The 23,309-nt window shown below is 41.2% G+C and overlaps 2 protein-coding genes across 3 annotated transcripts in view; both read left to right on the forward strand.

Moving 5' to 3' along the window:
* Positions 1-7,103: 7,103 nt before the first annotated feature.
* meox2a (mesenchyme homeobox 2a) lies at positions 7,104-22,827 on the forward strand. Of its 2 annotated transcripts, XM_036006494.1 has the most exons (4): positions 7,104-8,122; positions 12,733-12,905; positions 15,640-15,872; positions 22,752-22,827. In XM_036006494.1, exons 1-3 carry the CDS (start codon positions 7,561-7,563, stop codon positions 15,856-15,858), a joined length of 954 nt encoding a protein of 317 aa, XP_035862387.1. In that variant the 5' UTR covers positions 7,104-7,560; the 3' UTR covers positions 15,859-15,872; positions 22,752-22,827. The 2 variants fall into 2 exon arrangements, with proteins under 2 accessions (XP_035862387.1, XP_031135398.1); XM_031279538.2 differs by lacking the exon at positions 22,752-22,827 and having other exon boundaries at positions 7,106-8,122; positions 15,640-17,292.
* Positions 19,964-23,309, forward strand: part of agmo (alkylglycerol monooxygenase) — a 67,795-nt gene continuing 64,449 nt past the window's right edge. Inside the window, exon 1 of the mRNA XM_031279536.2 lies at positions 19,964-20,432. Coding sequence (XP_031135396.1) covers positions 20,313-20,432 — 120 coding nt within the window. The 5' untranslated portion in view covers positions 19,964-20,312. The remainder of the gene's footprint in view (positions 20,433-23,309) is intronic.

A 23,309-nucleotide genomic window follows, 5' to 3' on the forward strand; every position in this document is an offset into this window, starting at 1 on the left:
CAAAGTTAAGTGTTGTGGAGCAGGAAGTTCAGCCTGCACGGTGGGTCTGGTTGGATGGTCGGTGGGCGGTCGATCCAATCGAACAAATAAAAATCACTAATGGTGCCGTTCACGAATTGAGAAGTCTGGAGTTGTTCCCCCGCCTGGCACCCAGTCCCTCTCTCTTGAAGATGGCGAGGGGTGTGAAGGGGGCGAAGTGAAGGAGGGCGTTCACGAATTTAATCTGGAAAGGAAACGGGCTTAGCACTGTGGCTGGCTGGAGCCAGTGCCGCTTTTGGTTTTTTTGGCGGTTGTAACAGGTCCAGATCTAAATGGAGGTTTTAGTGTGGCGACCCCGGGCTGTTTGAGGTGTGGTCTGACTCGGTGCGAGGCCCTGCAAAGCATCAACACTCGTCTACTCAGGCTCCAATGTCTTCAAGCTGGAGGCAGAGGGGAACCATCACACTAGGCAGCTCCAACCACCCCCCCATTATAGATGATGATCTCACCCGGCTGTCCGTGGCCATTACAGACACAGAAAATGGCCACCTAAGAGCTGTACTGCCGGCTCAATGTGTTAAATGACTCCATTAGAGTGGGACATGAGGCTGTTAGGACACTGATTTTTACGAAGATATCATCAGTGTCAGATGAGATGAGATGAAAGCTGTCATAGCTCTGAAATATCAACTTTTTAGAGAGAAAAACAGCTTGTCTTTGGCTTGCTGTAGATGAATATTTCTACTTTTCTCTATCCAGCCGGATAATCCTTTAATTTACACAGCAAATTACAAATATTGTACTGCAAGGTTTTTAATAAGTTATAAATGGCAGCTCGTACACAACTAAAAGAAGCAAAGTGCCATTAAAAAATAATCTTATTCTCAATTTCAATGTTTAACTACATTTAAAAGCAAGCCACACTTTAAGGAAGACAAACTTTTCTCACAATTTTAACAACTTAATTTTTTTACTCTTACGCAAACAGCAAATAGTTGAGTCGTGCAAATCCCAGGAGAGTAAACACACACATGGTTTTGTCCATCTCAGGCTGCATGAAGTGAGTTTAAAAATAACAAATGCATTCAAAGCTGTCAACATTTCCCTTTATGCTTTCATGCTGACACTCCCTGTTCTCATGTAATCGAGATGCAATCAGAGACATTTATCGTCTCACTTCGTCATATATCACTGACATCCCACTATCGTTCATACGGACAATTTTCCTGACAACTGCTGTAAATCTGTGGCTGAATTCTGAAAAGGAAACAAGCAGTGACGACAGTTTCCTCGCCGCCTGCAGATGTTCAACCTCAACACTGCAACATGTCATTTATCTCTGCAGCTGATGTGCACGCTCACATATTCTAGAATAGTCACGTTATAAAGAATCCCAATTAAAAAGGGTTTGTTTTTATTAATCAGTCAAATGTTGAAATTCCCTTTTGCTGCTGTCCAACAGTCCAAATATTTCCTGTTTGTATATTTCCTGTAAAATGTGTCTATTCCAGTAAAAAGCAGATTACAGATAAACGTTTGTCCTCAAACGCATTACTTGTAGGTGATGCTCTTTAGATAATATCCTCTATAATTTAATTCTAACTTTCACGCCAGCAATTGTTTTATTAGAGCAGACATTTGGGTTTTTTAAAAGGTGGAAATATTATATCTAAAGAGAATTTCCACTTTCCATTATTGAAATCTAATCTCTGCTGTTAAAGGTTTTGTGTGCAGGTTTCTGTTTATTTACCAGGATGACATTTGCTATTATGCCGGCCATCTAATTAAGGAAATACTGGGTTTCTAATTCTAATCTTACTGTACTTGGCTACATTCTTTATATATCATGAGAGAGGCTCGCTGAGTGTTATACGCTCTGAAATGTTTCCAAATTAGCAAAGAGAGAATTTTATTTTATTTTTAAAAAGAAGGAAAAAGTCTATTAATGATTACACACACACACACTGGGCCTTTTTAAAAGTTGATATTATAGTTAGAGGCCCAGAGCTACATCAAAGCTTTCTGCTGTAAAGCATAAAACACATCGGGGGCTGTTAAATTTAGGGAAGTGAGTGCACTGAGATTAGCAATGAAATGTCATCATACAGTTTGTCCAAGACTGAACATATTGTGCTATTATGCTGGTGTGATTTATTTTTTTTTTTTTTATTGTGTTACTGGTCATTAATGCTTCTACTTTACTTATCAGATGCTGTTTTTTAAATGTAATATCTACGATCTCTTTGGGTAACACTTTAACCTCTTGTAAACAGTATATAAACAGTTAATATATCGTTTATAACACGCTATAATGTAGTTGGAATATTAGTACATTTTAAGTGTTTATTAATATACAGTATTTGTTGACAATTATAACTTCCCCCATGAAGGCATAATTGATATTATCACAACTGTTTTACTATTGTATTAACTGTTTAAGCACCAGCCTTCACTTACTGGTGCCCACAGGAGTTATAGCTGTTTAACCCTCTGAGGACAAAAGACGCACCAGTGCGTCCAAACAATGTTTGACAAAACTCCTACTCAAAAAGCGATATTACAAAATTTCATTTCAGACATTTATTTACTATTTAAATCATATATAACCTAAGGCTTTGAATTGAATGCCTTTATTGAATGCCTTTATTGTCATTGCATTTAGGTACAATGAAATTGTAGAGCCACTCTAGTAAGGTGCATCATCATTGTAACACATATATAAAACTCATCTCACAACACAATCATTACAAACACACACACACACTTTTTTTTTTTTTTATTGTATCCACGTTTAAACATTAAATAAAAATGAGCAGCACGTCACAGGTCGAGCAACAAAAATCTATTGCTGCATTAGAGTTCTTACAGGCTTGTATATACACACACAAACGCACACACACACACACACACACACACACACACACATACACACACACACACACCTACACACACATACCGAATGCATCTCACCCATCATTCATAGCAAACACTCTCATCTTTCCTGCAAGCACATCCTAACCATAACATAAAAACACAACGTGCCCATTCTCACACTAAGTGGATAATAAATATTCTAAAGTAGATAAAGTGCTGAGTAACAGTGCAAACTGCATCATTAAAAAAGCGTAACTTCATTTAAGACTGTTAAACTCATTTCAAGCACTGAAACAATTGGTACAACACATCATACCATAAGTTGAGGTTTGTTTTCAAATGAGATTTGAGAAAATTTCAAAAAGCCATCATCAACGTTTCAGCTTTGGTGGCACATTATCTAAATTTTTCACTCTAGAAAAAAATGTGGGCCTCACTATATGGAAAGCTGAGTTTGTTCTGAACATTTTGCTATGAAATACATGGGGATCAGTTTTATGCAATTACCTTAAAAAGGTCAATTTAAGAAGATATGTGCAAATGCCCTTATACCTCAGAGGGTTAATAAACACTTTTATCTGCTCACATACATTCTAGTGTGTTATAAACCATTTATTAAATGTTTATAGTCTGCTTATTAATGCAAAATGAAGGGACTTTAAGTAAAGTGTTGCTGTTTGTTTCATATTTTAGGAGCTTTTCAATACTCCTGCGATACATTAAAGCCAAGGCCGCATTACTTTTTCTGTGGTATTATCTTTTTATTAAGCTCTATCGCTGTTGTAAGAGTATTACATCTCTGCAAAAAAAACAAAATCCAGGAGTGCATGTTGCTTATTTTCCAAAGAAAGCCAAAGTGTGCAGTAAATGACAGTGTAAACTTGATCTTCATGTGAGAAACAGACTAAAGTGGTAGTCGCGTGTTTGTTTTGGTGACAGTAGCACTGAGCTGTGTTTGCTGTAACCCTTCCTGTCTGTGTGACTGACAGCCACAGGTTGAGCAGCAGGTCTACCTTCGGTTTCTGTCTACTGCGGTGAAAAACGCACCGGCCCGTCCTCACCATCAGAAACACATAGACACCGGCGGCCTCTCCTCTCCACTGACTCCTCTTTCATGAGTTATACCTACTCGCCGTCATAACCTCTCCTCTTCATTTGACATGCCATTTAAATAAAACTTTTAACCCGCAAGTTGTCCTTGGGTCAAATTTGACCTGTTTTCAAATTTCAGAAATATGGGTTTCCTTCAACCACATTGCCCAAAAATAACAACGATAAATCAAATGGTTTCAGTATCCTGACAAAACTTGTCTGTGATAATCCATCAACATACGTTACCTCTTAGCTTAACTACTATTTTTTTTTTATTCAGAATTAGGTATGATTTCATATAATCAAAACCGTTTGGTGACCATGGATTCCAAAAATAAGTGTAAAACCAGTGGTACAAAGCTGGAATGAAGTTGGCTTAGGAGATGTTACACAGAATGGAAAGGGTGATAATTTATACTTTATAAACAGACAAACAAGTGCATGGTCGACGGAAAAACAACAAAGATGTTCTTTTTAGGCCAATACTGTACACGTAGAATTATGTCATTGATGGTTAGTGCAGAGATAATCACAAAATCTTCAAATTAAACCATTATAATGTCCAAATAAAATGTTTCCGAATGGATTCTATTCAATCCAGACTGGGAAAAGCTTCTGAAACAGCATTTACACCATCGAGGGACCCTGAAACTCTTCACTGAATCTGAACTAATGAAGTTTATTTTGGGGTTAGCAGCTCTTAAAGGAACCACTTGTATTCAGTGGTAGGAAAGACATACAAGGACACACTAACATGACAAATAAATATCCCAAATTAAATGAATAAAATGTGTAAAGAAAATAAAATGTAATTGATGGATGTTATGTGCAACTTCAAAATGACTGGGTGACACCGTGTTTTTTCACAATAAAAGTCCAGTTTCGGGCCCCATTTATGTACTGTAAGCCACACAAACACATGCACACACACGTATACACACAGTGGGATATTTTGCCTCATACAGCCCACGAGGGGCGAAGACTAGGATTGACTGAAAACACCCACCCCACAGGCCATCACTGCTGCGAGACCAGCGACAGAATTGGAAACACGTGTGTATTAATACCTGCTCAAGGCCCTGAGAAATATATAGCCTCGGCTAACCTGCTAATAGCCTTAATTTGTAAGGTAAACAGTAGAAGAGTTTGACACTCACTCACCTAAGGTGGCTTTCCTCTGCTGCGCTGCCTCTGCTGCCTTCGGAGGCTTTGGAGGGACTGGGGGTGGGGGGTGGGGGGGCGCAAAGTTACAGCCTGCCTCCACTATGATATCTGTTAAAGTCATTTTCCCTCAAAGAGGAATTAATTTCCTTTCTCAGGCGGCCCACAGCGCCTGTGGCACAGCCTGTCGTCCCCCCCCCCCCGCCCCCCGGATCCCCAGAGTGTGGAGTTATTGTGACTGTCCATCTGTAAAAACCTGCCTTGAGCCACGAAAACGCTGCAACGGCTACACATTTAGAATTTGCGAATATATTGTTTGATTTTAAATCTGAACTGTGTGCACTTTTAAACCTGTGCCATACACACTGTACAGCATTAGTCACATTGTTGTTTGGGATTTTAGATTTAAAGGAAGAAAATGTGCGTGTGAATGCATATTTATCTTTTAAATTTGAAAGGAAATATGTATTTACAATACCTTAATTATGTTATCTGTATAAATAAAATAAATGAGATATTTTAGTTGCAAAGACAAAAAAAAAATGTCCTCCTAATTTTCCCATTAAATCACTTACAGACCATGATCATTTCTCATATTTTATGAGAAGATCAGAAGTTATATAAATTAGTTTAAGGGCAAATACATCTTTTAGTTTTATTTGAGCTCATAATAATAATAATAATAATAATAATAATAATAATAATAATAATAATAATAATATCAATAACAATAATAGAAGCTGAAGCAAAGCCGACTCTCTTCTTTCACTCCCGGCTGTTTACAGTTTTTTTTTTAAATTCCTACTTCACTTCTGGAAAATGACACGTTTAGGGCCAAAATGATTTAGTGAGACAGTGATGTGAGGGCTGACAATGTGTGATCAGTGTTTGACGTATGTGGAGGTTGAAGAAGGTTGAAATATTTCATATTATACAAACTCACATTCCATTTCCGGGGGGGGGGGGGGTCATTTCTGGTCATTCTCGAGGTTACCTACAATATACTGTTTTCTGTCTTGTTTTCTTATTTTCAATAATGATAAAGATTAGCCAAAGGTTCGGTCCCCTTAAAGTATTGTGTATATGTATATGTGTTTTTAATGCATTGCTACAGTAATTCACGTTCATTTTCAATTCAATTTTCAATTCAATTTTATTTATAGTATCAAATCATAACAAGAGTTATCTCGAGACACTTTACAGATAGAGTAGGTCTAGACCACTCTATTTTAAAGGGGACGCTGTTCTGAAACAAAATGAGTTAGTTACTTCAACTTCATGACCTCATATTAAGGGTCAAACTCGTGTCGGCGTATTTGGATTTGACGATGTGAGGTGTTTCATTTCAAAATGAGATAAAATCACATGCACAAAAAGAACCCCCGCTCCTAAAAAATGATTGGTTCAATTCAATTAAAGTGTGGTTGTTTTTTTGAGAGTAGTAGGTAACTTTTCTTAGAGGATAAAATGTACAGACTTGAATCCTTTTTGCATTGCAATGAATGGTTTTTAAGTTTCTGATGATTATTTCGTAATAAAACTTGTCCTTTAAAAGTGGCGGCGAGTCAAAGACGACGAAGTAAAGCTGACGCAGACAAAAACAACGTGCAAAGGAAACCATTAGCATTCTTTCACAAGACAGTATTTAACAATAATAGTATTTTAAAGGGCCAGAACTGGCAAAGACAGGGTGACACGCTGAGTTAACCCCTGACACCTCGCCCACGTATCTCTCCCCACTCCCACACTACCCCTAATATCTCTCCTCCTCCCCCCCCCCCCCCCTTCCCAGCCCCACCCATGAACCATTAGGGCTGTTTTCTTGCAGGGGGGAAAAAGATGGCCACCGGAGGTCAGCTCCAAGTCCAAAATAAATTGCCCTCTTTCCTGAGGCTCAGCCATTTTAATAGTACAGATTTATTGTGCTGTGCTTTTTGGAGGGTGATCATATGTATGTGGTCAGTAGCGCGTATGCAGTCTGTGACCCAGCCTCCCTCTCACGTTACACCCTATTTATAACATCCCCTCCGCCAGCTCCCCTCGTTCTGCAGTTCCTAGGAACCACCTCCTGCTCCCAGCCTCGAGCTCCAGTCCCCTGCTCCTCCTGACATCTGAGAGGCTCTGCTGCAGCTTATCCTGGGCTAACTGTTTATCCTGTACAGCCTGGCAACTGGCCGCACGCTCCGGATTACCACAGGACACCCATTTCAAAACACACTTTGCTTTCTGCTCTGACTAACCGAGAGTAGGCTATTTGAATTGTTTTAACTGGAGGCAAAAGTTTTGGGATAGTCACAGGAAAAAGAGAAAGCATCTTGGATATGTGCTTGTGATCTTTTTAGATTTTTCTTTCTTTTTTTTTTTTTTTTTTTTTTTTTTGGTTGATTTAGTAACTTTACCCTCTTTTACTTGCCCTTCTCACCTTTCCTGGAGGGCCGTGTGTGTTTGCACGCGATGGATCACACACTGTTCGGCTGCCTGCGGAGCCCCCACGCCCCGGCGCAGGCCCTGCATCCCGCCTTCACCCAGTCCCCCCTGACTCTGCACGGACGCTCCGACCACGTCTCCTACCCTGACCTGGCCTCTTCATCCTCCTCCTCCTCCACCTCCTCCCCTTCTCCCTGCATCATCTCCAGCTACCCGGTCGACGACGGCCTGTTTCCCGGGCAGCACCACCACCACCACCACCCTCACCGCGGCCACCTGCCCTCCCAGCAGCATCACCACCCGCCTCAGCACCATGCATCTTGGCATATCCCACAGATGCCGTCACCTGGTGGTAGCACACGCCACAACCTATGCCACCCGCACTCCCACTCATCAACCCACGACACCGGGACAACACCCCCAGATCTGGGCCACCCTGGTGGGCCAAGTGTGTGCGCCAGCACCCCCAGTCTGGGCATCGGCAGCACCCCTACAGGGGCCTCCTGTGTGCCTGCCGACTTTGGCAGACAGACTCTGTCACCTGCTGAGGCTGAGAAGAGGAACGGCAAAAGGAAAAGTGACAGTTCAGGTAAGAGGCGCTGAGATCAGAGATTTTTTACTTCAGTTTTTAGAGCCACTACTCTCTAAATGGCAGAGATTTTATCCCTCAGATATTCCTTTTACACATATTATGAATAAATAAGCTGTGTGTGACAAATTGCACAACTAAAAAACGTCATATAACATTCTTTGGAGACCTTTCCAATGTCTCTTTGTTCAGTCTTTTTGTAAGATAAATATCAGCGTTTGAAGGAATTCCATGCAAGAGCTCTAGAATTACACAAACATCTGAACGTGTCATTCTGAATCTTTCAACAGCTCATAAGTGTTGAGATTTGTGCAGCTCTGATAGGAAAACAAAAAAGTGTCTGAGAAGCAGTTTGTAGGTGTCGGCTGACACACAGGGAGGCTGTTGCAGCGGGCGAAATGAAGCGTGGTGCAAAGGCCACATCGTAACTGCGTGGGCACATCTGACTACTGCCATGTTTTGTTTAAAAATCACATCTGGTTTGTTGCGACGCTCTTCAGAGGGCAGAAAATGAGGCACACAGTAAAGAATTAATGTCATGGATTGTAAAAGACTACACCGGCGCCTCACGCCACACTAAACACCCGACAGACGCAGCCTTTTCAGCCTTTTTTCTTAGTCTAAATCTGGTAGGTAAAATAAATCAGTCAGGGTTCCTGAAATAAAACGAAATGATTGCAAAGGTCCATTTGAAGTATCTGTGTACTAATAGGATGTGATATTGATTTTATTGATTTATTTTATCTATAGAATAAATGCATATTTTTTTTATTATAAATTATTTTATTACCACATAAACCCTAATTATGCCATGTTTACTTGTTGCTCTGAAATACAGATTTATAAAATGGATATATATTTGCATAAATAGTCAACAGTTGTACTGTATGTTCTGTACAGTGAAGTGCACCAGAGCTGTGAGCTTCAAGGTCACTTTCTTAGTTTTTAGGAAATTTGTGACTTTGTAAAATTTGTGACTCGGCACTTTTAGGCGGGTGCTGGTGTTCTGATCGTAAACCTCTTAAAAGTCACTGACCATTGTGTAAAGTATGAAGCTCTATTTAAGGCTTTACACTGCCCTTGAATTATATCACCTGTAAATTAATAATGTAGCCTACACACATTCAAACCAACAGAGAAAACTTTTTTTTTTTTTCTTTGCACATTTATGAACAAATCCCTTTTTTTCTGACTGTACTCAAATAGGTAACACCTTCCTGATGACCTGCGGGACATTTCCAACCTGCAGTCACCACAATAATCAATCACGCTGTGACAAACTGCCGGGGTCGGGTCGTGGGAGTTCTTGCAGGGAACGTGATATTAGTGAGAGTTCTAAGTTTTCCAGGGAAAGTGTGCTCGCCGTTCTCTCTGTCCATTTGAGGATTGCGGGCCCTCAGCGACGCTCCCGTCTTCCCTTTTAAAGGCCTCTTTGTATGCACAGCGTAGCACCTGCACTTGACCACTGACTGATATTCCTGCATGTGATTAGTTTTCGCTCAGGATGCTGGTGGTCGACTCAGAGAGCGTCTATCCCCTCTGACAGGCCGGCTGTTGCTGCAGTTTACAGCCACGGGGTGCAAAATATTCAAGGACTGTCTGTAATTAATAGACAGTGTAACTGCACTGGAAACATGTATTTGTAATAATTCAGGTTATGATACCAAATAATGGAACGCACAGTTAAAATTGACATTACTCACTGGTTTAGCAGGAACTCCAGATGTCATGGTTAAATTACAGATTCATGCAACACCGAATATTCCAAAATGGTGTAACACATTGAGCCTTTCAAGAGCTCTATGTTTGTTTGTTTTATAGTTCTGTCTGCCTAATATGGCTAATATTATCCTCATGCAAAATGTTGCAATAGTATATTTAAGCCACAAATTCAACGCACCACCTCCTATTTCCTTTGCTCCTTTGTCAAATCATTTGGAAACCGAGCCCCTGCCTCCAAATCCCATTTCCCCTGTAACAATACTTTACTGCATACTCATTACATATGTGCCGTGCATTCCCTCCACGCTAACACCAATCATGCTGATTATTGGGGCTAACTATGTTGCTGACTCAATCAGCTGTCTAAATATCACACCGCTGCCAGTTGCATGTGATAGAGCCCCGATCAGGTTTCAACCATCTGGACCAGAAAGTTGAGCGAAACCTGCATTCAGATACAGAAATAATAACAAAACCTGAGAGCTCATTTCCATGCTAGGTTTAGCTCAAATATGAATCATCTCAACTTTCTGTGTCTAATACTCGGTTGTGATTGTTTCCTCAAGGAAGGCCGCAGGGTGGGCTAATGAGATGAGCCAGCTCCTTGGTATTTTGGGTGTCTGGTTTCTGCGGAACCGGCTCATTTTTTGTGGTCAAGCCGGAGAGTTTTAGTCCTATTGAGTGTCGGGTTGGTGCACTTTGGTTGAGTTCATGGGTTATATTTGCATAGACTAATGCTGTCAAGGGAGTGGTCGTCCTTTTAAAAAGTTACTAGGTTTTCTGCGTGGAACAATAAAAGGTGCTTGAAGTCTTATTTTGTTGAGGCGGTGTTGTAAAAAAGGAGGAGTGAGGTGCTGAAGGCCTCTCGCTGGCAGACACTTTTTTTCCTAAAAGAAGCTTTAGAGAAACATTGCGGATGTGTCGGTGGATTTGACTTCATTCTTGTGTGTGCCGCTGTGATATTATTTTACCAAAGGAAAATAAAAGAATCACAACTTTCACTGAGGGAAAACAACTAACACGCAATTTTCCACCATGAGGGGAAGAAGAAAAGAAAAAAAAGTCACATTTCTTTCCGTCCATTCTTACTTTCTTAAGAAGACATCATTTTTGACAAGGGTCCCTTTTGCACAGAGCTCAGTTCATTTGGGCAACCCTAAATGACGTGCCCTGTCTGGCTGCGTGTATTTTTCTCATATTATTCCTCCTTTTTTGTGGAGAGATGAAAGTTACAGCGGGGACCTAATTGCTGTGGTGTAGTGGCTGTGTCATAAAAGCCTGCCGCTCGTTTTAACTTCAGTCCTGCTGCTCTGAACCAGCTGGCTGTGTTATTCTTTTATTTCTCTCTACACAATGTCTGTGTTTACCAGAGAGAGAGAGAGAGAGAGAGCGGATAAATACGTCTTAAGGCCCGCTTCAATCAGCCACACTCTGTTTGGAGCACTCGGTTTGAAATTACAGGGAGGGAGGGAAAGGCAAGGTCAAGGGGGAGCCGGACACAGGCTGCGGGTCAAGCAATGATCTGTTTCATTTCATAAAATTCATGTGGTAATTCTTGCAGTTTATATACCCGTTTGTCTTTGGCTCTAAAACGGTGCAAGTGCCACACAAATATAACTTTTGGAGAGCAGTTTCAGTTTACCCCTCATCTTCTCATCAGCCTCTCAAGGGAGCCATTTAGTTCAGAAAAAAACACACACTTAATTAGAAGGAAGATCCTCTTTCTGATAGAAAAACAGAACCGACAGGGGTCGTCCCCGCCCCCCCCCCCCCCACCCCCCTCCCCGGGTGGAAATCTTAGGTGAAGAGATAGTTGTTTCTCTGACGTGGCTTCGGGCTTCGCACCATTTGTGAGTCTGGCTCTGGGCTGCAGGACTATTTACAGTTTGGCTTGACGCAGGCCTGCTGGATTAACACACACTAAGGAAACAGGACCACAGATGAATTAACATGCAATCGCTGCTGCCTTCGAATGCAATGTGCAACTGAAGCGCGTCCAACAGAGAAACCACAAAGGCTGCTCACAATAGGAACGTTTGGGAGGGCAAATTAACCATGCGTGTTTACTTTGGAAAGTTTGTGGAAATAACAAAACTAAAAGTATTGTTCTGGGGTGATGAGCAGAAGTGGAGACGACACATGCTGGGGAATTTTATTTACTTTTTTTTCCATATCCATTTACCACATTTTTGTGAAGGAAATGCCTAATATATTGCAAGTACCAGCTTGCAAGTACCAATGTTTTTTTAAATGGTAATACATCATAAGATTTTCCCCAGCATTCTATCTATGACCCTATTATGACATTTGATGTTATGTAGGCATAGATTTTTTCTTTGCCTGTAATTTCCCCATTTAAAAAATGACTGTACATAATTCATTATTTTACTGGCGTTCCGACATCTGCAGCGAAAATGTGAATCAGAAGACACAAAGCTGAAAAAGGAAAGAAAAAATAGTGGTACTTTTGCCACCAAATGAGGAGCAGCCTGTGAGTTCTAAAGTAAAAAGAAACTAGGATATATATCATGCATCCTGCAAAGCTGCTTTTGTTCCATTTGCTTGGTTGTTGTAGCAGCAGATTCCTTCAAGACAAATTAAACCCATGCTGGCAGTATAAGGGCCAGCCTATTGTAACAGCGCAGCTGCCACAAAGTCAGACACATGTGTGTAGCCGCCCGTGAGTCCTTCCAGCCACTTAAAGTGTTCATAAACAATGACTGAACAATAAAGTGTGAATGACAGCTCCCATTGTTTCTCTTCCTTGCCTCTTTTCTTCCCCTGCTGACTTGCACCTGCCACATAACATTCACTTTCATTTTTTTTTTTATTTTTCTTTGCATATAAATCTGAGTGGAAACAGAAACCTGTGTGGTGTTTGGTTTCAGAGTCCCAGGACGGGAATTACAAGTCAGACGTGAGCAGCAAACCCAGGAAGGATAGAACGGCGTTCACCAAGGAGCAGATCCGAGAGCTGGAGGCCGAGTTTGCCCACCACAACTACCTAACCAGACTAAGGCGCTACGAGATCGCCGTCAACCTCGACCTCACTGAAAGACAAGTATGTTCCTACCCACCGCAGCTTTGTTTTCCCCTGGGTTCAGATAATATGACCCCCCCCCATTAGCACATTAATGCCATGTTGTGAAAACAGAGGCGGCCTCGGGACGACAAGGAGGCTTTTCAGCTCGCTACTGTGTTTTTGTAATTTTGGTGCGAGGCCTATTGTGCTCCAGATGTGGCTGTGTGACGGGACTATCATATTCCAGATGTGCCTGTCTATTCTTTCAAGCAGGCCACAGCCAAGGCAGGGAGAAGGGTTTGAGGAAGTGCTGTCTAGCAAGGCACTTCCTCTCTCCCACTACCCCTGCGTGCATGAATTGGTCTCTGAGCGTGGGCCGGTTGCTGTAAAATGCAGGCACATGAAATAAATAACAAGAGACAAATGGTTGGGGGAAGGAAACGGTTTACAGCCTGTTGTTCTCTGACACCCGTTTGGAAGCTGTAAGTCACACTTAGCTGACACCTTGCCAGTGATATTTGCAGTGTGATACAGTGTGGATTGAATGTAAAGAACAGACGGGAGTGAGAAGCGCGAAGAGAGCTTCAGGTGGTGCCACAGATGTAAATCACAACTTAAGATCCCAAAGATATACATGTGTGAGCCTTAAATATCATGTTTATGTAGATCTATGTATCTTATGTCACGCTAAACAAAAAACTATACAGATTGCACATTTTTCATTGTGCATGCTGGTTCTTACTGGGACACCTAAATGGAACAGAGCCACCATTTATGTTATTAGCTACACCTGCTTTTATGGCAATCACATACAATGTCTGCCATGAGAAAGGTCAACAGGTCTTAAATGTCTCAAAATAAAATCTGTGGTATCTCAGAAACTAAAACCATTCTGCTGAAGCTAAGAATGTCAGTAATGTTGTCAGGACTTGGTTCAATTCCCACTCGGCTACCCATGCTAAAATTGTTTAGTACTATCTAAGGGGTTTCAGATAAAAGTGTCCATCTAAGGAATTCTTCCCAGTCAATAAAAATGTCTGCAAGTGTGTTTTGAGGGCCTCTCAAAGTAATGCGAGTTGTAAACCCGCACAGTCACATTTAGGTTCTTACTCAATCTGAGAGCAACTGGAAACTTGTGACATGTAAAGTGATAAATGTGTCAGAAATTGTGTAAGTAATCCTCTGCTTTTGCTTCATATTACAAAAGGTGTAAAAAAAATAAAAATAAAATAAAAACATTGAAGGGCTCGTTCTAAATTCCCCCATGTCAGGCAAAAGCCCATTTAACTCCACAGAACCACCAAACACAGAGTTTGCCATCATAATTCCACTTCAGCCTTCTCACAGACTGTTGCAATTAATCTTTTTGTGCCTCGAAGCGGCATAAAATGTGCATGAAATTTTTTCGGCTCATGCAGCATTAGTGTGACCTCAGTTTTGTCAGGGAAAATATACAGCAGGAGATACTGAGGCAAATATTGGCAATACAAACACTTGGCCACAGCACTTGATTTATGCTGCATGAGCTGTTTGGAGAAATGTGATGGATGTTTTATGTCTTTGTGGGCCTTGACACCTGGAATATGTTCAAAGATGGCAGAGGTGGAGCTACAGGGCCGAAACTTTTTAAATGTCTGGAGTTTACAAAAGCATAAGAAAGGAAACTATTTTTTGGGGGAGGGGTGAACAGCTCGGTAAGCATACATTTTAAGATATGTAAAAATATAGCCCAGTTTTAACTGAAATGTCTCGACATCTTTTGATTAGAAATGAAATCACACCAATTCAGTGCTTGTTGTATTATTTTAAGAATGTATTTCATTTCATATATATTACACATCACATATATATTTCATATTTCATTATCAGTAGTGTGTTATGTTTCAAGCTCTAAATGCGAAGGAGATGAGCGGCCCATTAGTGCTCCGTAAATGCCTAAACGAGCCGTTTTGAAATCAGTGGATTGGCAGTTCCTTGAACCTGTCAAATGGATATAACTGGACGCTGAGGTCAGGACTCCTTGGTGCAATGTGTTGTGATGAGTGTCACTATCGGTGTAATGTCAAGCAGTGCAGGTACAGTGCTTGTGAGTGAGTCTGAATAAGTGTGTGTGTGTGTGTGTGTGTGTGTGTGTGTGAGTGTTTGCACTTAAGCCTTGAGGATCACATGTTTGGTTTTGACATCAGAGCCTGGCGTACATAAATGAGCCTTTGCTGGACTCTCGCCCCTCTCTCCGGCTCTCAGAAAAGGCCCTGAGGCTTGTAAAGAATCCGAAGTGATACTCAGCACGGCGTACGCCCCTGATGTTTAAGACAAACGTTTATGCTGTCAACTAACGTCCTGACCATGTGACCGCTCGGTCCCCTCGGAATGACACTCCCCAAAAATAAACCCACCCTGCCCTGCGTGACAGCGGCGGGCCTCCCCCCCCCCTCCTCCTCCTCTCCCTCCCTTCAGGCGCATGTGTCGACACTCAGGGGGCCTCTGCTGCTACTTGACGTGTAAACCGTTTTAAGCAACAGCTTAATCATCAATCTGAGAGACGTAAATACGGTCGAGGCTGTTGAGTCAGGGAAAAACAGGTAGACGCCAAGTGGCAGATGGAACAGTACATCCACACATTATTGCTGCTGTAGGAATAGCTGCCAAACTTTTAGAGAAAGCTGCTGTTAAGCAGGAAGGCTTCCGTAATTGCTTCTTGATTGTTTGTTTAACTTTTTGTTCTCACCGTAAGAGCAATGAATTTGACATTTTCTGTCCCTCCCCCCCGTAGGTGAAGGTGTGGTTCCAGAACAGGAGGATGAAGTGGAAACGAGTGAAGGGCGGCCAGCAGGGGGCAGCAGCTCGAGAGAAAGAACTGGTGAATGTTAAAAAGGGGACGTTGCTGCCGTCAGAGTTCTCTGGTATCGCAGCGCTCCACCAGTCGACAGACTCCTTAGCCAATGAGGACAGTCACGACAGCGACCAGAGCTCCGAGCACGCTCACTTATGATGCACACACACACAAACACACACACACCCACCCACCCACCCCACCCCCACCCTCAGAGGATAGGCCCTGCTCTACCTCAGGACCGTCCTTAGAAGGACTGCTGTTTGCTGATTCGCCATCGTCATACAACGATGCTAAATAAGTGTACAAATATACAGAGGAATGACGCGTGGTAGATAATGGAGCCATCATGCAGGCAAAATGTAAATTTCAATAACTGAGCACATATAGGAGGATGTTGACCTATTTTTTAAAGCGCCATTGGCTAAAAACTAAACTTAAGCGTTAATATAAATGTTGAAATGTGATGTTTTGGCTACACAAATTCAATGAATATTGCATAACATTTTGGAAATCATACTTAGTCAAACTGTTGTAAACATTCCATGTTGTGTGCCTTGAGAGAAGCAGGCTTTGATTGCATTGTTGAACATACAGTCTGCACCTCAGTCCGTTTCTACTGTATAAAATGTAAATTACGATGTAATTGAGTTTTTGATCAAATCAAGTGCCAGGAAATCAAATTTGCCTAGCTAATATAAATGATCTGTAAATAATTCTCTGTAATGTCTTACCTTAACAATAATTTTATACCCACACTATTCAGCTCACGCAGTAATAAACACTGACAGTTCTTTAGTCAACACTTTTCTGCCTGGAGATGACATTTTGTAAACAAATCTAAAAACCTGAAAAAAGTTGCAGATTTAATCTAATTTAACCAGTGGTAAATTGATTTCAATATGATTCAATAACTTCTTTTTTTCCATCTAGCCTATACGCCATCCATCCATACGTGTGGTGCATGAATTGAAGCTCAAATGAATTAAACATTGCAGAGAGTGAAGAAAGCTGGTGATGGGGTTGCATGCTAAATTCACCTTAGCCTCGGGGCAGGGTCGGGACTCCTGCCAAGACTCGGAGAGAGAACCCACAAAGGATCAGATTCTCTTACAAAACCCAGTTGAAAATAATTTCTTGACGTGATCTCATCTTTCACCACATTGTGATTGTGCATTCTAATTTTTTTGAGGAGGCACTTCACATGCCGTGTGAGGTTTTTAATTTTATTTTTCTTTCCCCTCCACAAAGCAAACCGCAAGATGAATGTGATCCTTTTTTTTTTTTTTTTTTTTTTTTACATTGCAACTGAAATAAGTGCAACATATTCACAATTATTTACAGCGCACTCACCTCCAAATACAGTCTTCCCACTTCACCTGCAGTGATCAACTGCTGTCTGACTCCTGATTCTTGACTGTAAAAAACAACAGAAAAGTAGGCACATTTAGCCTAAAAACCTTCAATATGTGCATTTGATGTAATGTGTGAAGAGAGAAACAGCTGTCCTGCTTTAACTATTGACCTACTACAGGCCAGTGTCAGAGGGCCTAATGTATTATAACAGTATGCAATAAAAAACTGGGCTATGTTCTCTGTCTTTATGAACTCCATGATCATCAAAGCCATTAATGTTAGCATTTTCTCCTAAAAGTAAGTTGACAGTTCACAATCCACGTGTCAAAAAATGGGTGAGCATTTCTGTGGATGCACAGCACTAATACTTCATAATGTTTGGATATAATTAAGCCCTGCAGTGTGTATCAGGCTGTGCCATCAAAAATTTATAATAACAGGTGACACACTTTCTACCCGAGACCTATTGTACCTTTAAACTGTCCTTGAATCGGACCCTCACCCAAACAAAGAACCCATAGCCAGGCCTCATTGCTTTATTGTAGTATCTGCTTTGGCTCATCTACTGTGCAGAGGCCTAACTGACTGTATGGGCAGATTCACCTGAATTCCTTGACCTGTACTAACAAAGAACAAAAACATTTTCAATATGAAATTCTGTGTGTGAGTGCAGGCATGTGTACAGGGTCACATTATCAGGTCACTCTCTCAATAATTGGTGTGAGTTTCCCGGGACCACCTCTTTCTTTACCTGCACCATAGATGTATGATGAGCTGGATACGACGCCGCCACTCAGCCTTGCAGACAATTTTGCCCAGTAGCCACTCCTGCAATGAATAATCATCCTGCAGCCCAAAAAGCATTTTCTCCATTGACCACCATTGTAAAAGAGACATCTGTAAAACTGTCAACAGGACACCTCGAACTGCAAACAAGGTTGGTTATGACTCTTTCTATTAGGAATATTTGATCCATGGAGGTTTTATATTTGTAAAACCTTCATCTAGCTGAGAAAAGTGATTTAAAAATCGGTGACGTCATCACAATGTAAAGTCTACGGGCCGAACGAAATCTCGCGGGCGGGGCCAGCTGGAGAAACACTAGAATAATACTTTGTAATATGTTTATTTAATATAGCACTTTTAACAGAACAAAGTCACAACATGCTTCACAAGAGTAAAATTACTGCACTAGGCCAACTGTGCAGTCGGCCGCATACCCTGGAATTAAACCCAGAAGTTAAAAACGTTTTTTGGCATATGCAACAGGTGAGCAACTCTCATTGGACTGAATCTGCGTCATCTTTGGGTCCGGTATCCAGTTCATATTATACATCCATGACCTGCACCCACCATAGCACCCACACACTCTACACAGCCCTCTGAAGCAAGCTAACACCAAAGAATTTCTAATAAGCCGTAGACCGGCTTTGCTAACACTGTTTGGCTAAGACATGTGCTCGATGGTGTTTTAAGTCTCCAATGTCGCCTTCCAGGCAGCTAACCCTCACCTTAACCAAGGGGGTAAGCTTCTCCTCACAACGCGAACCTCCTATGGTGCCATTTTGATGCTAACAAGCACTCACCCGCCGTTAGCATCCCATTGACTGCCATTCATTTTGACGTCACTTTGACAGCGAATAACTTTACATCTGAAGCGTCTAATGACTTTATTTGTCCATTGTTTATTTCTAAAGAAACACGACAATGTTTGAAGGCTCCATTACCTTGTACCTCACGTTATGGCTCTATAGCAGGCGTTTTTGTAAAAATAGGCTAAAGATTGTGTCATAACCACGGGACTTACTGTCGCATAGTAGAGGAATTACCGTATAGTACAGGAGAAGCTCGCAGGCAGTTTCACCTTACATTAGCTGTTTAAGTTTATAATGTTAACTAGCATTTTAGTTAGCAATAATTAGCCTGTGTCCATGTTATCTCCTTACATATACCTACGCTCTCCGTCTCTGCAATATTCAGAATGATTAAAATTTCTCTTGGCACAGCTACCAGAAGACTTACAACTTTCAGACAGGTTGCTCACGTAACATCAGTTGGAGGCTGCGCAGTAACGCTCGGCGCTCACCGGAAAAGTGCTTCTGATATCCTTCACTGGTCTCCGTTCTCTTAATACATCCATGGTCTCCGTCCAGAGACACGGGATCTGTTGGTCCATTCTTATATACAGTCTATGACCTTAACCCTAAACATAACCATTGCCGCGCTGCCTGGAAGGCGACGTTGGGGGCTAAAAACACCAAACACCAAGACAAGCACAAGCACAAGATTTCTACTTGCCAGTCATCAAAGCAAGTGAACAGGCTTCACACGCCCACAAACATGTCAAAAACATTGCTTTGACGTGGATAAGCAATCAACTAATATTGAACCAAGCTAACCAGCCTATCTAAGTTAACTACAGTAATGCTATGCTAGCCATGATATTGCAAACACTGGCAGCATGCAGCCTAACCAACCACTAACCAAACCAGCCTCCTCAGCTACAAAGCATAAACCTCTATCTGTAACATCAACAGCTAACATCAGCTAACAAATATTGTACATAACTGTTGTTGGTCAACATCTGGCATCTCAAAATGTTTGCACAACTTTACAGTAACTTTGGAAAACAGCCTTGATTTAGCTCAATAACATGACCTATAGTCATCAAATACAATTTCCAATAGGTTTAAAAATACCTTTATTTTGGTGGGTTAAAATGAGATATCCAGTGGGGAGGGTCAGGGAGAATTCCCTGTTAAGTAACCTACATTTTATTCTTTTCATACTCAAGCACATCTTATTTTTGAATCATTTATGAACACCACACAAAACGTTAAGAGTGTGTGACCCTGGATAACTTGGCAGTGCACTCTGCAAAACACACAGACAGCTGTCACCACAGAGTCTCGCGAGATAAAAACGATACGAAGTGGGACACCTACCTATAAGTACCAGCCCGAGATAAACTCGCCTCCTGTGAAACGAAGCAGGATCTGTAGGTAAATGATCACAGTAACTGTATCCTGTAGCTTTAATCTGTCACGGACTCGGTTTACTGTGTGAAGTTTCCTCCTCAGCTGGCACGCTCTCCATTTCACAACTGACTGACCTACTTAACTTACAACAGAGAAAAACAAAGTTCCTAAACGGCGAATAGAGAAATTCAAAGGAACGCCCCTCTCCTGTGAGAGCTAAATACCTGCACAGGTACACAACACCGACCGGAGCAGTGGTAAACACGGTGCTGTCTGCCAATGGCTGGAGCTGTGGTGCCCGACTGGGTCTCCACGGGGGTCCGGGCCATGTTTCTCATGCTCACACCGAACGAATCATCCTTTCAGAAAGTGGAAGATGTTCCCCAGTATGTGCAGCAGGTGGGTACAGCCTCGGTCACACTCACTTCCGATATGTGATAATTTGTTTACCTTTTTGTCATTTAGAAGTGGAAGAATAACTGAAAGCCTTAGTAAAACCACATAAGAGACATAGCCTACACAAGTGCTGCATTCAAAAAGTAGGCTATTAATTAAAGCTTCAAAGATTACCGAAGCAATGTGTATACATCTCTGAAATAATCGCTTCATTTTTTGATTATTTTTAGACAAAATCGATAAAATTGAAAATGAAAATAGCTTAATCGTTAGTTGTAACCATCAACAGTTAGTCTACTAATTATTAAAAAATCCCCCCCCCCCCACACACACCATAATTGGAGATACAAGGATTTTGAGCGACAAGGTGAAAAACCTTGCATCTCCAAACAGAGCTGTAATGATTATTTACAATATTGATTAATCTGCTGAATATTTTTTTTTTACCCATTTTTATATGAAATGTGATAACAAAAAGTGAAAAAGGGGTCTCCAATTTCTTGTTTTGTCTGACCAACTGTCCAAACCAAATTCAGTTCACAATACAATGATATAAAAAAGAGAAAAGCAGCAGATTGTCCCATTGAAGCAGCTGGAGCTAGAGATTTTTTACTGGAAAATGCCCAAAACGATTACAGTAATTGATTATCAAAATATTTGCATATTAATAATATGGCAGCGGACTAATCTACAGCCTTATTTTAGGGATTTTTGTACTTTCATATCAGTTGAAGGTGTACATGCTTCTCGACAGAATAAGAAAACTATACAACTCTTTCCCTTTCCACAACTACAAGAGTAATGTCTAAATGTCATTATGTAATCAAGCCAAAGAATTACAAAATTTTGGAGATACAAGATTATTACCCCCAGAATAGCTGGTTTATATTAATTTGCTAACTTTGGTAGGTTAAGCTTTATAGTCTTATTGAGATTAAGATATCTTTAAATCTAAACAAATCACATATAGACTCTGACACATACACACTCATTAAAACAGTCACAGATATCAATCCCGTATCTTGTGGATGTAATCTGGGGATTTTTACTATGTTTTAGATAACACTCTGACTTCAGATAGACATCTAAATGCTCCTGAATGATTTCCCACTTCTACGTAATGCACAATTTAAAAACAAGTTTGGGGTTTCTTCTTCTTCTTACTGTCAGTTTACAGTGTCTCAGTTGCCAATCACTTAGGTTTACCAGCACATGTTTGTTATGAGGTTTTATGAGGCACATCAGGGCAGGAGAACAATTACCCCCACAGCAGGAGTCCGTATAATCCACTACCAAATGTGACTAAACAAATTTGTAATTTCTGCAGGGCTTGATGGTGATAAAAGTTTGCATGAGTGCGTGTGACTTAGCACTGTTTACAGTTTGTGATGTGTCATTAATTATTTTGTTCTCTGATCCCAACAGCCCAAATGAATTACAAAAAACAAGACACAATCTTCGAGTTGTTTGGAATTATGGGTTTGTTTGTTGTTGCCAGGTCTCTCAGCTATTCAGTAATTTGAATGCAAACTGTTTTTGTCAAACAGCAGTGAGAAAAGTGTATTGTCAGCCTGCATGTTGTCAGCCAACATCAGTCATCCGTGACCTTATAAAAAGGCTGTTTGGGGAAAATGCAGACATCTGGTTAGCAAATGTCATCTTCCATGTAAGGCCTGCATTCAAAAAGAAAAGAAAATCAAATAATTAGATGCCACAACAAACGGTCTACACAGGATGTAAGTACTGTATTCTGCAGAATAAAATAGGCTTTATTTAGTGTGATTTTAGGTTTATTTGTAAAAAGATAAACACACAATTTTCTTGCATGCACATTTTCAGTGCAAGCAAGATCAAAAAGCGACTATTTAGGGGAAATATTTCACTGAAACAAAGGAAAAACAAAGATGGATGACAAATTACATAAACTAAATGAAGAGACATGAGCAAATATGAGAAATAACTTGCCTTGCCAATTCATTTTGTCCCGACCTGTCAAAAAACGTGGGGCTGCAGAGGTAAAACTATCTGCTACACAGGAGAGGAAAAACGAAGGGAAGGTTTTAGACTGGCGTCCAGAATGATAATCTCTCTCTCAGCGGGTTTGGAGGAGGTCTGCCTGCGCTGCGATCCCATTTGTTGGCTGCAGCTCTGCAGTCTGCTGCCAGATGTTGGGAGCGTTGCGTGTGATCGCAGGTCCCTGGTGGTGCTCTCGCCTCTGCTTGTGCACACACACTCACATCACACACCTGCATGTTAAAGTGGAAGCATTCACATGTGGATATGCACACACTATGGTTATACACATGCATTCTCAATTCTATCCACACACACACACACACACACACACACACACACACACACACACACACACTTCCTCCCTCCCCACCTGCAGATGTGCGGTCTCGTCACGCCCTTCATTCCGCGCTCATGGCGGGGCCATGTGTCCCAGTTACGACTGCAGTCACTTGGTCAATGAGCGCCTTCAAGCTAAAGCTAACCAGCAGGTCCGACACGCCGCTGAAGTCGCAGTCGTGACCTGTTTGCTAACCCCGTCCCTCACTAATTTGTTCCATGTTTGACAGACCCATTAAGAGGTTATTACATGCATGCTTCCAGCACAGTTAGAAAGAGAGGTCTGTCACTGACTGTTTGCTTAGTGCTTACCATTTGTTTTATCATAACTAGTTACTAAATGTAATCCATTCTTTACAAGTTTTGGAAAGTAGAATTTTGTCATTTGAACTTTTGTTTTCGCCATAAAAAAAAAGATCATGTGGCATCTTGTGCGCAAATAGCTGCTAATTAAAATGAAAAACATCCTATGCATGTTTGTCTTGATGGAGCACACATTGGTCAGCCATATTGTGCAGCATTTATATA

The sequence above is a fragment of the Sander lucioperca genome, chromosome 10 (assembly GCF_008315115.2).
Source record: "Sander lucioperca isolate FBNREF2018 chromosome 10, SLUC_FBN_1.2, whole genome shotgun sequence".
Lineage (NCBI taxonomy): Eukaryota > Metazoa > Chordata > Actinopteri > Perciformes > Percidae > Sander > Sander lucioperca.

Coding starts and splice junctions, on each gene's coding strand:
- meox2a (XM_036006494.1), top strand. CDS start 7,561: ATGGATCACACACTGTTCGGCTGCCTGCGGAGCCCCCACGCCCCGGCG. Junction 8,123..12,732: donor AAGGAAAAGTGACAGTTCAG/GTAAGAGGCGCT, acceptor GTTTGGTTTCAG/AGTCCCAGGACGGGAATTAC. Junction 12,906..15,639: donor TCGACCTCACTGAAAGACAA/GTATGTTCCTAC, acceptor TCCCCCCCGTAG/GTGAAGGTGTGGTTCCAGAA.